The following is a 16,880-nucleotide window of genomic DNA, read 5'->3' as shown; positions in this document are numbered from 1 at the left end:
GAGTCGCCATGATTCTCCCGCTCCAGACAGACGCAGGTTAAGATCCTCCCTGGTAAGCCAGCTCATGGGCTACACAGAATATTAGAAATGGGTTAGAACAATATGTAAGAGCTAGCCAATAAGAAGCTGGAACTAGCCGGGCCAGGCAGAGTTTGAAAGAATACAGTTTCCGTGTAATTATTTCTGGGTATAAACTAGCCATGTGGGCGGCCGGGTGCCGGGGACGCAGCCCTGCCACCGCTCCTATCTCAACAGATCAGCATGCTGGGGAAAACTTGAAGCTAAGTCATATAGAAGGCAATGTGTAGCAGTACCAGTAGCTATCATCCAAGGAAGAAAACTTATTTCAGTGCCTTTGAGCAAATGGTTGGGGAACTTGATTACAAACTTGTGTTAAATTCTGTAGGCAGGTTAGGGTTTATTTTGAACCAAGAACTCATGGAACCCTTCAAAGCATGGTATTCTCCCTTTGAAGAGAATTAATGGCAAAGTTTGTATCTTTTTCCCCCTTACACATGGATTTTAATAATACGTTTCAAAATTTAGAAGCTTGATTACTAATGGATTTTCCTTTTACTTAACCTAAATATGTATTGTAGCTTAGGAGTAGGATATGAAGGAGATCTACTAATAAATACCCGCAATATAATATGTTGCTTATATTTAAATTATTTGTTTTATGGCTTTAAAAAAATCATTTCATTTAAAAAAATCACATGATACTTCATATTTACTCTGGCTACACTTAGCTGGTCGGTTTATTTGGTTACTCAGCTTTGTTAGTAAAGTATTGGTACTATTTATTTTCATATTTCCATTGTAATATAACATCATACTTTTAAAAAGCTTGCTGAGGTAGAGCTTTGCATATATAATAATAAGTAGGCTGTTGTAGAATGTTATTTTAGGGTGTGTTACACTTGTTTCTTCTCCACAACGTTTGTTTAACTGTGTAGAGATGTACTGCTTTTATTTATGCTGAATTTGTTTAACTGTGAAGATTCTTTGCCTGTCTAAAACACCTGATGATCGAGAAAAGAGCTGAACAGCCAATAGTGAGGCTGGAGAAAGGATAGGCAGGGCTGACAGGCAGAGAGGATAAATAGGAGAAATCTGGAGAGAAAAAAAGGAGCAAGGGAAGATAAGAGAAGGAGGACTCCAGGGACCAGCTGCCCAGCCACACGGCCAGCCACGGAGAAGGAGTGAAAGTAAGATACACAGAAGTACGAAAAGGAAAAAGGCCAGAGGCAAAAGGTAGATGAGATAATTTAAGTTAAGAAAAGTTGGCTAGAAACAAGCTAAACTAAGGCCAGGCACTTATAAATAATATAAGCCTCCGTGTGTGATTTATTTGGGAGCTGAGTGATGGGCCCCCAAAGACAAAGAATAAGAGCAAAGAATTAAAACCCCTAACCAACCATGGTAGGGCAATGGTGGGCTGCATATATAGCAATGGTCCCACATGACACCGCCTAATAATGGTGTAGCCATCCTACTCATCTAAGTGTAATCAACACAATTCACTTGATGAAATCTCCCAGCTACACATTTCTCAGAATATATTCTAGTCATTAAACAGGGCATAACTTCCTGTGACACTATCAACTCATTATGAACTCAGGAAAAGATTTAAAGTCCCGGTAAGTCCTAATTCTTAATAGAGTACACACTATTCCTGTAGCATAATATTATATGACTTTTCCAGTTGTCTGAGGGCAAAGACATTCCTATAGTTGATAATTATCGCCTTCTCTTAGAAAAATAGCAATTTACAGCAAGCTGATAGCCAACATCAAATTAAATGGGGAGAAACTCAAAGCTATTCCACTAAAATCAGGGACAAGACAAGGCTTTCAACTCTCTCCTTATCTGTATAATATAGTACTTGTGGTTCTAGCTACAGCAATAAGGAAACAAAAGGAGATCAAGGGGATACAAGTTGGAAAAGAAGAAGTCAAATTTTCACTATTTGCAGATGATATGCTAGCATACATAAGTGAACCTAGGTATTCTACCAGGGAATTCCTATCGCAGATAAACACCTTCGATAATGTGGCGGGCAAAATTAACTCAAAAAAAAATCACAGAACTCCTATATACAAACAACTAATGGGCCAAGAAAGTAATCAGAGATACATACCTTTTACAAATAGCCACAAATTATGAAATATAAAATATTTGGGAGTAACTATAACTAAACAAGTGAAAGACTTTGTTTGACAAGAACTTTACATCTTTGAAGAAAGAAATTGAAGAAGAGATCAGAAAATGGAAAAATCTCCCATGCACTTATATAGGTAGGATCAACATAATAAAAACGGCAACTTACCAAAAGCAATCTATAAATTACATGCAATTCTCATCAAAATGATAATTTATAGAATGGGAAAATATCTTCACCAGCCCCACATCTGACAGAGGGCTGATCTCCAAAATATTTAAAGAACTCAAGAAACTAGACCTCAAAACACCAAATAATTCAACTAAAAGTGGCGTACATATCTAAACAGAGAAAAACTGTTTAATATTAGTGATTCATAATCTGAATCCTGTATAGTCATAGCAGGAACCAGAAGCTAGGTGAAAATGTGAAGTATCATCAACATGCTAGCGCCATGCATGGCCAGTTTTGCTGTAGAAAACATCTTGAGAAGATATGGTTGCAGTCATGAAGAAGCTACAGATAACTTAATCGAGCTAAGGCATTAAAGCCTAAAGGATGAATGCTAATGGGTCCTGAGTCCAGAGGCTTGTGAACATGAACCAAGACTTTCACTGGTATTGAAGGGGCATCTTGGGTGGACTTGCATGGCTATTTTGCAACTGTCATAGAGATATCTGCTGAAGTCATTGTAAGGTTTCTCACTAAACCTGCCTCTGCTTTTACATGGCACCTAAGTGAAGGCACCTTTCAGAGTGGAAGTCCTGCACCAGAACAGAAAGAGTACAGCTGTATTCTGCTCCAACCACGTTTGCTGGACCACAGGAACGGTGACGGTACTCACACTCCACGAAGTAGGAGCTGGCGTCGATCTTCCAAATGATCTGGCCTCTGTGAGAACCGTTGACTCCACGGTTCTTATAATCCAGAAAGTTTTCAGATGAGACTTCACCTACGGGTGCAGAAGGGAAAAGGAGGGCAGAGAGACACATCAACCGGCAGCATATCCAGGAGCAGCAAAGAAAAGGCACAAAGGATATGAATAGTAACACTTGGGACCACATAGAGAGCTGGGAGTGTTGTAACAACCATCAGAATGGAACATTTGCTTCCACCTAACAATCCTGGCAGATGAATTTACTTGGCTCTTAAACATCTCCATAAACAGAAAGTTACAACCATGGATAATCACTGCAACTGATCTTAAATCATTATTGTTTTGAATGGTCCTTAGTTGTATGAAATCTGTGAAAGTCTTCTTAAAATTTCTGAATTGATCCTTACTTGTGAATGAAGAGACATAGAGAGTCGGTCTGATGTTGCTGCCGTCCAGAGTCTGGCTCACTCTCCCTCTGTCTCTGTCTCTCTGTCTCTCTGTCTCTCTGTCTCTCTGTCTCTCATGGACTCTACCGTATACCATATCTTCTTCATTCTGGCCCTTATAATACTTTCTATTTTTTAATGTATTAAACAGGATTACATGAGGCCATTTTCATACAGATATATGCTCTAAGTGTCCTCCCGTCCACATCTTGTTATTCTCCACACCACCCCTTGTACTAATTTTCTTCATTCCCCAGTTTGTTTGTTTATTTTTACTTTCATGATATAAAGTCTAGGACCCACAACTGAGAGAAAACATGAAAGGTTTGTCTGTCTGAAACTGGCTTAATCTGCTTGCTTATTATGATTATGTCCAATTCTGTGTAAATGACATAGCTTCATCCTTCTTTACGGATAAAGAATATCTGATTGTGTTTGTAGACCACGTTTTCTTAATCCGTTCCTCTGTTGTTGGACACCTAGGTTGGTTCTACAACTTTGCTATTGCTAATAAGGCTGGGATTAGTAAGCACTGGTGTGAAAGTACCTCTGTGATGGGTTGACTTGGACTCCACAATGATAGACCGTGTCATATGAAAGCTCTAGTTTTATAAGGAAGTTTCTTACTGCTTCCTGTGTCTAGAGTAGTTTACATTCTATGAGCAGACTAGTTTCCCATAGTCTGCAGTCTTGACAATATTTGCTATTTGCTTTCTTGATGACTGTCATTCTTAATGAGTGAGGTGTAATCTCAGTGCTTCTTGGATTTGCATTTTTCTGATGGTCAATCATTTCAAACCTCTTTTTTGGGGACTTGTACTGACTTCATCATTTAAGGACTGGATTTTGCTTTTATTAGCCAGTTTATTATTTAGGTTATTTTGGATTTTGGTGTTTGGTTTTATCTTGAATTCTTTGTAGACTATAGAGATTAACCCTCTGTCATATGTATGGTCAGTAAACATTTTCTTTTATTCTCTACTTAGTCTCTTCACTTAATATTTTATCCTTCATTATGTGAATATACAGTTTTTTAAGCACAATTTGTTGAAGATGCTGTCTTTCCTACAGTCAAAATTTCTGGCATCTTTGTAAAAAAATTCAGGTGATATACTTATAAGGTTTTATTTCTTTGTCCTTTATTCTGTCCCTTTTATCTGTGCACCCATTTTAACGCATGCCCTGTACTATGCCGTTTTTTATTACCATAACTCTGTAATGCCACTTAAATCCAGGTATGATTATACCTCCAACACTGCTCTTTGCGTTCATGATTGTTTTGGCTACCAAGAATCTTTTGGGATTCCACATGAAACGTAATGATTGGTTCCTTAACTCTAAATCCAGAACCAGAGGTTTTAGTCTATATCCAGTTACATTTCCACTTGAGAAAGATTTAAGAAGTGGAAATGTAACTGGCAATAGAGTTTAAGATAAGATAAGATATGAGAGGTGATAAGAATTAAGAGAGACAACAGAGGGTAGATAGTATAGATGTTGGGACCTTTAAAAGGCTTTAGATTAAAGGCTTAACCCTTACTTGGTGTTGTTGAAGAATGGAAACTAAGAAATAGAGCCTGGTGAAAGGTCTTCTACTGACTGGGGATGTGCCCTTGAAGGCGATAGTGCAACCCTAGATCCTTCTTCTTTATCTCTTTTTTGCTTTCTTGTCAGAGTGTTCTCCATCATGTTGTGCTGCCTTGCCATAGCTCCCCAAAGCAACTGAACCAACTGATTGTAGACTAAGACCTCTGAAACAGGGAGCCAGAAGTAAGGTGGTTGCCTCAAAACTTTTGCTGTGGTACTAGAAAGCTGACTTGCATGCCCTATGAACATATTTCCTGGTTTGAGCCTTCAAACAATTCCATGGATCCTGGTTTGGATCTTGATCCAGAATCATGAGCAAAAACATGATTTTTTATTTACAAATAGTTCACTATTTGCTGTCGTGTTATTATTAACAGAAAGAAGGGCTTTTGTTTGTTTTCTTTGTTGTAATTTTTGCTACTCCATTTAAAATGCAAGAACACAGAGACAAAAATATCAGAACATGTAATGTTTGAGTGATAATATGTGGGGTGGTGATGTAACTCTGGTATATCATTTCCATAGCAAGTGTGAAACCTTGGCATATTAGTCACTTTTTCATTGCTATTACACAGTATCCAAAATAGGTACTATGAGGAAGGAAGAGATTATTTTGGTTCTCCATTATAAGGTACCGTCATCCACAGTGGTAAGAAAGCCACAGTACCAGAAGCTTGAGGCAGCTGGTCACCATATGTTCAGAGTCAGGAATTAGTGAGCAATGAGTGCTTCTGCTCAATGAATTCTTGCTTTCTCCTTTTTGTTTAGTCTGGAACCCTAGCCCATAGAGAATGACACTCCATAGCTCTTCCCATCTCATAATCTAGATAATCCCTCACAGGTGAGCCCAGATTTTGCTTTCACATTGCGTCTGAATTCTATTGACCTGACCACCAGGATTGCCTACCATAGCTGATGCTCTAGTTTCTTTTCTATTGCTGTGATAAATGCCCTGATCAAACACAATCTGGGGAGGAAGGAGTTTATTTGGCTTACACGTCCAGAAGCAGAGATGACACCAAAAGACATTAAGGCAGGGAGTCAGAGCAAGAACTCAAGGAAGGCACCTGGAGGAAGGAACCATGGAGGAATGCTGTGGTTGCCCTCTGGCTTGCTCCCAGGGTTTTGCTAAGCAAGCTGGATTATATATCCTGCAGAAGATGGTATACTCCACAGGATGTCAGGCTCTCTCATCAATAACCAATCAGGACATTTCCTCACAGATATGGCCGTAGGCCAATCTGACCTGGGAAACCTCTCAATTGAGACTCCTTCAGATGACTAAAGGTCTTATCAAACTGACAATTGAAGCTAACTAGGACACCTGGATTTCATGAAAGAAAATCTCTCTCTCTCTCACACACACACATGCACACACACACACAGTCTCTCACCTATATATAAAACATTGCATACATTTATGTGTATATATGGGTATGTTTTTTTGTGTATCTATCCTCTATGATCTGTCTCCTAACAACATTGAGAAGCAGAGATGACACTTGCTTTGGGAAGCACTGTGTTAACCGAGACATCCCCGCCAGCGCTGTGTTCTTTTGATAACTCATTATAATTACTTCAGTTCTCATGGAACAGGGCCAAATAAGACATGGTTTCAGCATGCATAAGTTTTAATTAGTACAATTACACAAGTGTATATGTGTGCACATACCAAAAAGGTACAAGTCACAGGAGCAGTCTCAAACTATTCAATATAAACAATTTGCTATGACCTTTGATCTCATGCAGGTGGAGCAACTTGTAAGGCTTGAAAGAACATGAATCCCCAGGCTCTTGTTGATTGGTATACTTCATTAACGTAACTTTAGAGAAGATTTTGGGATGTCTCTTGACATGGAATTCTGAATGCATGAATGTACTCTAATAGTTTTAACATACTCAGCAAATTCTAGCATGGAATTGGCATATCATACCATGTCAATGACTATAATTTACTAAAGCTAAGTGAGAAGACAGCTAGCAAATTGACAGCACATTATACCTACTTTATCTATTTGGCTGTTTTCTGTGATTTTAATTGAATTCTTATTTTATATTTAAGCAGTTTAGTAGGTTTTACTTCAGAATCAAAGGAACTGCTACTTTTGAAAAACTGATAATCCTCACAAGTGTTTTAAAATCTTAGTTAGGGGCTCACGAGATGCGCTGGTGAGCTCACGAGGCACTGGTTAGCAAGCTGAAGACACACTTAGTATCACGAGAGAACTGAAAAGGAAGAATGGGACCCCTTCACATTGTTCTCTGGCATCCATGTGGGCTATGGCTCATGCATTCTTATATACAGACACAGACTGAGACCTGGAAACACACACACATGCATGCATGTATGCATGAACACACACACAATAAATAAATAAGCAAACAAATATAATTTTAAGATGCTACATTTTTAAACACTTGGAATATGAAATGAGGATAAAGGAATTTTATAGGTGTTTTCTAAATAACAGCATTTTTAATGGCTAGAGCTATCATTTATACTAATCAAATTACATGTCTCAACCTCAGCAAAAGAGACATAGGTATTACTGAGTTTTAACTATAGATATATAGAGTAATGAACACTTCTCTTATTTGTGAAAGTCATATAGGCACAACTTAACCTATCTACTGGAAGTATCTTTTTTTTTTTTATAACAAAACAACCTTTATTTGCATTTGGACCAAATGATAAACTCCTGCCCATTATCTGACATGTAAAAATCATTCTCCAGTCCATGTTCATTTGGCCAGAAGCTTTTTTTTTTAAATAAGGTACAACTAAAACAGAATGGAAGAATCAAGCTTCAGTTGAATTAGGGTTATTTATCACAATTCATTTATAAAATAAAGTAATTTGACAAAATAAATGAAGAGGAGATATATTGATTACAAAGCAAAACAAAAACCAAACCAAGTCAAATAAATAAACAACCCCCTGAAGCCCACCCCCCTGAAAAGTGCAATATGTTATTAATTACTCACATTAATCCTGAGAAAGAAATTGCAATTTTAATCCATTTTGGAATAACTTGAAATAAGTAACTTGAAGCTTATATGAAAATACCTGGCCGAGGCAATATGCCTATCTACAGGCAGAGTATCATTCTAGACAATGTCTACTTATCGTTGGAACCACATGACCCTCTCCATTCTATCTCCCAGAAGAATCTATTTTATTTATTTATTATCTATTTATTGCTATTATCTATCTTATAATAGCCATTCTGTAAGTAGGAACAACTAAATGCTATAATGCTGTAACAGAAGTAATATTAATGCTTTTAACCCATTGCTAGTTTCCTATGGCCTTGGTTAAGGGCAGCATGGGTAACTTGGTAACAATGTCATTGAGGAGGTCACATCGCCTTCTGTGTATAGATTTCTTCACCTTCTTACAGAAGAGGAAAATGGCATTTGGCTGAAAAAGTCTGGAGGTCATACAATGCCAAAAGGCATCATAATTTTGGCTCTACTTGGGCATTGCTCTGCTCTTCTGATGTAGAACAACACATTCCTGATGCTGTTCAAAACACCAACATATTTCCATGGTCAATGCGAACTCTAGGAGAGGCAACTTCATGGCTATGGAGGCCTGCACTGCATCTCTTCACATGGAGTCACAGGTCAGGTTAAACAAGCACACCCATCCTTAACTTTCTAGGTCTAGTTCTATGACTTGAGTCTTAGAACTCAAGGTGAGACAAGGCACCTCCACTCTGGAAGGCGAGTTACTAAGGACTCATGAATTACACACTTCTAAGATTTGCAGATAATTTTGGATTTGGAAACTATATTTGAAGTATGATTCTATTTAAAGTATTGCTATTCAATATTAAATAACATTGCTGTTATATTATGTAGCTGCTATGACAACAAAATTGTCAGATTAACTATCTAAAATGATGAGTTATGGTTATTTTGGCTCAGTCAAAAAATGTCATGTTAACACCAAATCTTATTCATTCAAAGTATTACGAAACTCAATATGGCCAACAGTCTCTTTTTCTCCTAACACCCCTTTCTCTTCTCTGTAGGATGAGTTTCTAGCCACCTTCTTTACCACCTCCTTCGTCTTCCTGTTGCCTTTCCCTCTTCCCTTATATTTGTCCCTTGCTCTGGTAGAGACCTTCTAGTGCTTTTTTTCTTACACATAATCTGTAATTGACCTTGTATACTCACAGGGTACCAAGAATCACACTTTGACAAACTCTAGTATGGACCTATATGGTTGAGGTACAGAGGCAGGAGGCAGGAATTGAAGCACAGACCACAGATGAATGCTCCTTAATGACATGTGCCCATGGCTTACTCAGACTGGTTTTTTATACCACCCAGGATCACCTGCCCAGGGATAACTTCACCCACAGTGGGTTGTACCCTTAGACTTCAATCATTAACCAAGAAAATGTCCCATAGACACACACCCAGGACAATCTGATGAACACAATCCCACACTTGAGATCCTTCTTCCCAGGTAGCTCTAGCGTGTCAACTGGACTAAAACTGACCAGCACATTTGTTCCCATGTGTTTCACATTCAGTAAGTTTCCTGCTGAGCCCTTTGTCTTCTTTTTTAACAGACCCATCTTCCATTTTTGCCTTAACTTGAGAAATGGCATCAGTGTTCACAGACCGAGGGAAGACACTCCTATAAAGAGTTGGTTTAAAATTACATGATTGTGTATGCACACAGGCAGCAAACAATTCCAAGAGATAAACCACATTCCCAGCTGAAGCAGAGGTAGGTGGGAGGAGGATTGTAGCGAAACTCAAGGTTCGGACTATTTAACAAACACTTAATTCTAGTTAATTAGATCCCTATTGGCTTTACAAAGTCTCCCCAAATGGTGTCTTTTGTCAAGACATCAAAAATAGGACTTCAAAGTGAAATATCTGCGTGTTTAGTGGATTAAAAGTGTATGCTTGATGGGCTTTTGTTATTTTTTTCAATCTCTATTACAGATAGATATTTGATTTAGTTATTTTATTTGAAAACTTAATTTTAAAACTTATTAAATTTTCCTGGTCAGAAGTCAAATTTATCTAGTAACTACTACTTGTTTAAAAACATCAAAATGTATTTTGCCATTTTTGTCATACACACACATACAAATATACTATATAGATCTTCAAGAGAGCAAAAATATTTTTCTGACTAATGGGTTCCTGAGTAACTAGTCAGACAAAATATTTTATCAGAACTAATATATTATTAAACTAATATTTATCAGACTAATCATTTCCTGACTAATTAGTCAGATATATATTTTGTCAGAAATATTGATGAGCCGGGTTATGAACTGCTCATCATATGCATTGTTTAATTGTATAGCCAGCAATATTAAACCTGGTGGTGTGTGTGGAATGTGTGAGAGGAAACTGTAGAGATGGAAGGCAGAAAGTTTGGAGGGTCTGTTAACATTTGGAGTACCCCCAAATTTTACACTGGTCTATGGATAATCATGTCAATTTGCTACACACTGATTCTATCATATGAAATAGAGGAAATACCTATTTTTATGTAATTTATTATATTTTCATGTTTGTAATGTTTATTTTTCGGAAAAAAATGTTGATAATTTTATTAAATAGTTGCCACAATATCCAATATATAAGCATGGTTTGATTTGTTTGAACATATTTGAGGAAATTTCCATATGACTGAATATACAATTCCATCATGTGTTTTGAATATAAAGTTGGGATGCTGAAGGAGCTGGAGAAAAGATTGATGGGAGAAAAATGTTAAAATTACTTGTTCAGAGGTAAGAGTCCATTGTCTGGGCACAGTGTGTACCCTACAGACATGAGGATTTAAAGTGGGTTTTGGCTGTTCACTTAGGAACAGGAGGAGGAGTTCCTCGAGCTGCAAATAATATTTATTTTTAATCATGTTTTCTCCTGGCAGTTCATGATTTTCTCCTACTAAAAAGACATGTAATAGTAGCTTTATTGTATTTCTTTAAAAAGCAAGCACTGTTTGACTATAGTATAACTGCTATACTATACTATACTATACTATACTATACTATACTATACTATACTATACTATGTTTGACTATAGTATAACTGCTGACTGTGCATTTTAATCCCGCTATGGAGCGAGAGAAGGAGAAATAGTTTCCCCCATGGAAGAGCACACCTATTGGTTGTCCAATACTAAATTATCAGCCCTGAAAACATCCATTTAAGTAACATTACACAGACTGAGAAGGTCGTATTCAGAAATACATATATATTCACATATACATATACATACACATACACATAATGTGACATAATGTGTCACATTATATATTATATTATATATTATTTATAATGTGTTTATATGCATGTATAAACACATGTATGCATTTAACAACCACAAAAAAGAAGAGGCCATGAATTTCAAGGATCAAGATGGGTACACAGGAGGGCTTGGAAGGAGGAAAAAGAAGGGGAAATTATGTAATTACATCATCTCAAAAAATAGAAAAAATGAATTATGAATAAGATTCTTTTTGAATTATCAAACCACACACATAAAACCTTCCTTTTCATGGCACACTGCCTGCCTGCCCAGGTGAGTCGGTAGCTCAATGAGTAGAGTCATGTGTGCAAAGTACTCACCAATAAGGTACATGCCAATCCAGTCTCCAGCATCCACTTCTTCCTTGATGTCCCAGTGAATCACCAAATCCTGGGAGTGCCCTATAGAATAGTAAGAGCTGCTGACCATGAGCGTAGAGCGGCTGTCTGAAGTGACCAGGTCAGTATCACTGGTAGAACGAGGGATGGTGATGCCATCATGCGCGCCATTTCTGATGTCTATGTTGTGGAACTGGTCTGGGTTATAGCTGTAGCGGAGGGGCTCTTTACACCGGCGTCGGCTCTGGGAGTTTCTAGATGGAGACGCCATGGCAGCCAGGCCTAAAAACCTGTTCTGGTACAGATTCTGTAGAAGAAAGGAGATATTGGATAGGGTCACGAGAAACCAGGAACTCTTGTCACGTCTTGATAGACATCAAAAGATCTGTTGAAAAAAATCAACTCCGAGGGAGCAGCCCTCGGAGGGTTGTGACTGATGACGTACAGCATCTTTTTCAGGCCAAGGGCCTTCCCTCTGCATTCACACAGGAACAAGAACAAAGACACAAGGGAACTCTGTTCACGCCCTCCTGGAACTTCGGCATCCCCAGTCCCTTCAGTCTAATTGATCCTAGAAGGAGTGGACTGCAGGGAGACGCCCTGCTCCCAAAGATGCACCACTTCCTGAGTTCTCGAACATCAGTTCAATTGATTTAATTTTTAAAATCCTTTTTAGGATAAATTATGGTTAGTCATTCTTGACGTATCCAATCTCCTCACACAGTCCAGAATGGTTGCTGGATGAGATAGTCATTCTCCCCCCCCTTTTTTTTAACACCTTGACTCTATGTTTCTGGGCCCTCTGAAATGTTTATTAAAGATTTCTTATTTTAGTAATTCTTGAACATCGTAGTTGTTGATCAGATCTAATCTCAGAGGGCTATTTTCATTCAACTGTTACTGTAGAAAACACTGCAGTTGCTTTTAAACACTTTTGTTAGTGTTTAAAATTAGCTGACCTGGAAGGTTGCCATCACACAGAACTTGAGCGGGAGTCACTTTTGAAACAAACAAGGGTGACTCCGACTTCACTGATGAATACTAAGATTGGATAAGATTTTGAGGATATCGGCTTTAAAAGGTCCATGTTCTATCACCAATATTATTCTTGTTTTCACAAAAGAGAAAGGTCCAGCAAAAGCATTGACTCATGCTATTAAGACTCCAGGGACTGTACCTTATTATACATACTGATTAAGTGAAAGCTAATGCTATTTTGTCTTCCAAACATAAAGACCAGACCCTAGTGCATTCTGCCATTTAAATTATATGGATCTTCAGGTTACACACTCCATTTAAATGCTCCAATAACATCATCTAATATGGAGATTGAAACTACATGGATTTAAATGAACATCGGAATGTGTACCTATGAGTTAGACCAAACAATGATCACAGACAGTACAGCTACTTCTGGCTTTCCAGCTGTGTTATCTCTTGACCACTAGCCTGATAACACTTCACATGACCCCATAGTACTGATAATTAAATTCATCCTGTTCATGATCTTCCAGATTTCCACAGAGAATTAAAATTATAAGCATGCGCATCAATTTTTCAGGACTGAGGCTTTTTTTAAAATAAGGTTTGATATTGGGGAGGATATTTTTGTTGAGGAAGCTTAGGATTTTATGGCTTTTTTTGCTTGAATTTGTAATAATTTTCTTCTTTTCACATGTGTGTGCATGCATATTGCATGTACATACATGTCTGCATGTATCTGACTGCATTTGTGATCAGGTGTGTGCATACGTGTGCATGCATGGATGCGGAGGCGGAGTGCTTGTGTTGGTAATCTTCCTGGATTACTCTTCCACTTTACTCATATCTGGGTCTATCAATCAAACCCAGAGCTTGCCAATATGGCCAATTTGCTCCAAGATTGCCTAGCTTTGCCTTCAGAAGTTGAAATATAAACAAGCCATGTTAGGTGCTTTCTGAAGATTTGAACTCTGGTCCTCTTTCTTGCATGGCAACCACGTTAGCTGCTGAACAACCTCTTCAGACCAGAGAAGGTTATGTGTGTTTATTTTGATTAATTAGTTAATTAATTTTTACTGCAGACACTAGGGGTCAGTTATATTTCTGACAGGAAGACAGATAAAGAAAGGGACTGTAGATGATTAAAAGGACAAATTCCGTCTTCTTCACCCTCCTGACGTAGAAAAACACCTGGTGGGCTTCTTCCTCTTTCAGAAGTGCCCTCTTCTGGCTGACCTGCCCAGCCTTGGTCACACATGTTCAAAGCTAGTCTTGAACTTGGCCACCTGAAACTGTGTGTTTATCAGCTCCCCTTTCTTTGTTTACATGGACCTGTCCAAAATTAGGGGAGGAGGCACTGTCCCAAACCACCAAAATCATCAAAAATCTGCAGGCCTCCTGGAGAAAAATGGATTTCAGTTTTAAGTCCCCTCCCTGCTCTTCCAGGAGTCTTCCTCTACATGCCGTGTGTGTGTGTGTGTGTGTGTGTGTGTGTGTCTGTGTGTGTGTATTCACTTGTCATAAGGCTTGTTAATGTTGTTGTCAGCTGTGTGAGATTTTCCCGCTGTTTCATTCTTTACCTGGCAGAGAAAAGAAACCAGATCAAGAGTACTACCAGATGGCAACATTTCCACAGGAATGCCAAGCAGGCCCTCCAAAGAATTTAAGTGTTTCTCTTTTGTTATAGATGTAAACTCTGCTAACATTTTACAGAATTCTTTGAAGGATCAGCATTTCTCTTGCAACTGTCAAATTACACCAGCAATAGTGGTTTACATGGCAAGAGCAAAGACATGGATGGAAACATTAACAAAGTGAGGTCTTTGCTGGTTAATACCTAGTGGCAATATGGTGTTTGCCTGTAGTAAGAGAAACCACCTAAAGATGGTTCTAGAAGACTATACTCTCCCATCCACTCACCCAGGCTTTTCCATCATCCAGTGTGGATTTAGTGCAATATATGGCAAACCCCTAGTGTTATAAACATGGAAGGCCATACAAGTGGCTTTTGGTACTAATTCATTCACACTGCAGACAGGATATACACCACTTTAGGGGTAAACACTGGCTCAAAATCTGCTATATTATCCCTTTGCATCTTCTTCCATTTTCAAGGGGGTGAGTGGGCTCCCTAGTCAGGGATCCCGGTCTCCGGCAAACACTCCTATCATCACAGTGTTAGTTGGCTTGTCATACTGCCCTGTCCTGTACGGCTCTAGCCTCTTTATAGCTCCTATGCCTGGTGTAATAACTACTTTGTGCTTATTTTAGCCTTTAAAATTTTAGTTAAAATTTTACTTTAATCACAACATCTTTTCTTGTGACAGAAATGGCTTATTATGCCTTATAAAATTAAAATTCAGAGAAGGAAAAGAAAGAGACAATAAGTTGTATACGAAAGAGACTAAACATAAAACTGTATTCCATCATGTTCTAAATAGGTGTTTTCTAATTAAAGATTCACAATAATTGATTCATTGTAGTCGCAATTTCCTGTTTTATGGACCTGTAGTTGGCAGAATCCTGTGAGTTGACTGTATATAAGGCTATTATTTGACATATATGACTTTTGCTTCACCTAGTTCTACTCTTTTAAATACCGTTCACTTCACCAGGTTAGCCTCTCAAACCTTGGTCTGTGATAAAGGCACTGTAGGGGTTACTTCTTGACTGCAGTACAGGAATAGCACTGACGGGCTAACGTGGGATTCTTTTGTGATCGGGCTTTTCCGAGCCATTCACAACTGTTCCCAGAATACTATCGACGGACGGGGCTGAAAGAGGCAACGCAATCATCATTCATTTCTAACGTGTGGGGAACAGATGGAGATCTACCCTGTTTTGAGATGGCCATGGATAAAGACCACATACTGCCTGAAGCATTATGCCACTGTCTGACAACCCTGGACTCCTGCCTAATCTCTATGGAAACATATCCTCTGACGTGTAAGCTTTTGATTTACTTTCTGAGGAGGGAAAGCCCGATCCCCGAATGAGCAAGAATCAGGCAGAACTAAATTGCTCCTAGACTTTTCTCCGTTGTACCAAAGAATTCATCTTTGTTGATAAGCAAAATCAAACACTAACAAGATTATAAGAACATATTAGTTTTCCAACCAGTAGATAGTTGCCAGTTTGGTACTAGGTTAAACACATATTTTTTAATTGACTCTTGACAAAACAGAACTGATAAAAATAGTCTAGATATATTTTAGATTGTTTAGATTTTTCTCACTATTATTTACCACACTTGATGTAGTAATTGCATCAGTCAAAACAAAGCTTTCCGAAAGGAGATGGGAAATTAAAGCAGAAATACATGCCATCTAGAGAGAGCATATTATGTGTCAATATTTTTAACAAGAGGCTCCACTCTTGTTGGTTGCTGAGAATCAAAAATAGATTCTCAGTTTCTGGAACATTAGGCTGTGAGTTAGTGCCATCTCTTGGAAAAAATAGCAGAACAAAACACAGAGAAAAAATTATTTTTAAAATGTCTCTAAAATATTAAAAATCGTAAGAGGAAAAGAAATAATGAAAAAAAAAAGAAATAATGAAAGAAACATCATTGAAGTTTACAAGATGGGATTACTCAGTTGTGGGAAAGAGAAAGACAGGTTTTTATTTTTAAAGTGGAGGCCATCTTACCCAAGGAGAGTCCTGGAACATTTCCATACTATGCCCAGTATTCATCATGCCTCTGAAGTTGGGGGGAGGGGTTACGAAAACTTAAAAGCAAAACTTGCTTATTTCTATCAAGGAATCCAGAAAATTCAAACAAAAGAAATGTACATAATGTCTGCGTGAGATGGAAGAAGAATCAGAATAAACAAAAGCAAATATATAAATAAAATAAATAAAAAGCTTCTATTCCAAGAGGAGAGAAGGCTGAAGCCCCATCAGAACTAACAAAGTTGTAACTGGGCACTTGAAGGTGCAAAGAAGATGGGCACAGAGAAAAGAAGCCAAGGTTTTACCACATGGGTCCCTGTTAGGAGAGAGAAAGCAAATGTCTCCCAGGAAAGGTAGCCCAGATGGCTGGAAAGAGACTGACTGGCAGCCCTACCCTTCACACAGGCAAAGCTCACCAGGCTCAAATGCACTTGCAGGTTCTGATAAGACAGTGTTACATTTTATCTCTTCAGGTATAAAGGACAAATGCCATCTTAAAGGAAAACATATTTTTGAAATGGAGCAA

At 38.2% G+C, this 16,880-nt stretch overlaps 1 protein-coding gene across 4 annotated transcripts in view; it reads right to left on the bottom strand.

Moving 5' to 3' along the window:
* The window catches only part of Hecw1 (HECT, C2 and WW domain containing E3 ubiquitin protein ligase 1), a 235,625-nt gene that overhangs the window by 99,930 nt on the left and 118,815 nt on the right, over positions 1 to 16,880 (bottom strand). For all 4 annotated transcript variants that reach the window (XM_050142743.1, XM_050142745.1, XM_050142744.1 and 1 more), the window contains 2 exons: positions 11,684 to 12,008; positions 3,006 to 3,113 (listed from right to left, as the gene is read on the bottom strand). In XM_050142743.1, the coding sequence (XP_049998700.1) occupies positions 3,006 to 3,113; positions 11,684 to 12,008 (433 nt within the window). The remainder of the gene's footprint in view (positions 1 to 3,005; positions 3,114 to 11,683; positions 12,009 to 16,880) is intronic.

The sequence above is a fragment of the Alexandromys fortis genome, unplaced genomic scaffold (assembly GCF_014885135.2).
Source record: "Alexandromys fortis isolate MF-2015 unplaced genomic scaffold, M_Fortis_MF-2015_v1.1 scaffold_5, whole genome shotgun sequence".
NCBI lineage: Eukaryota > Metazoa > Chordata > Mammalia > Rodentia > Cricetidae > Alexandromys > Alexandromys fortis.
Note: the sequence above shows the minus strand (reverse complement) of the source record. Positions and strands in the feature narration are given on the sequence as shown.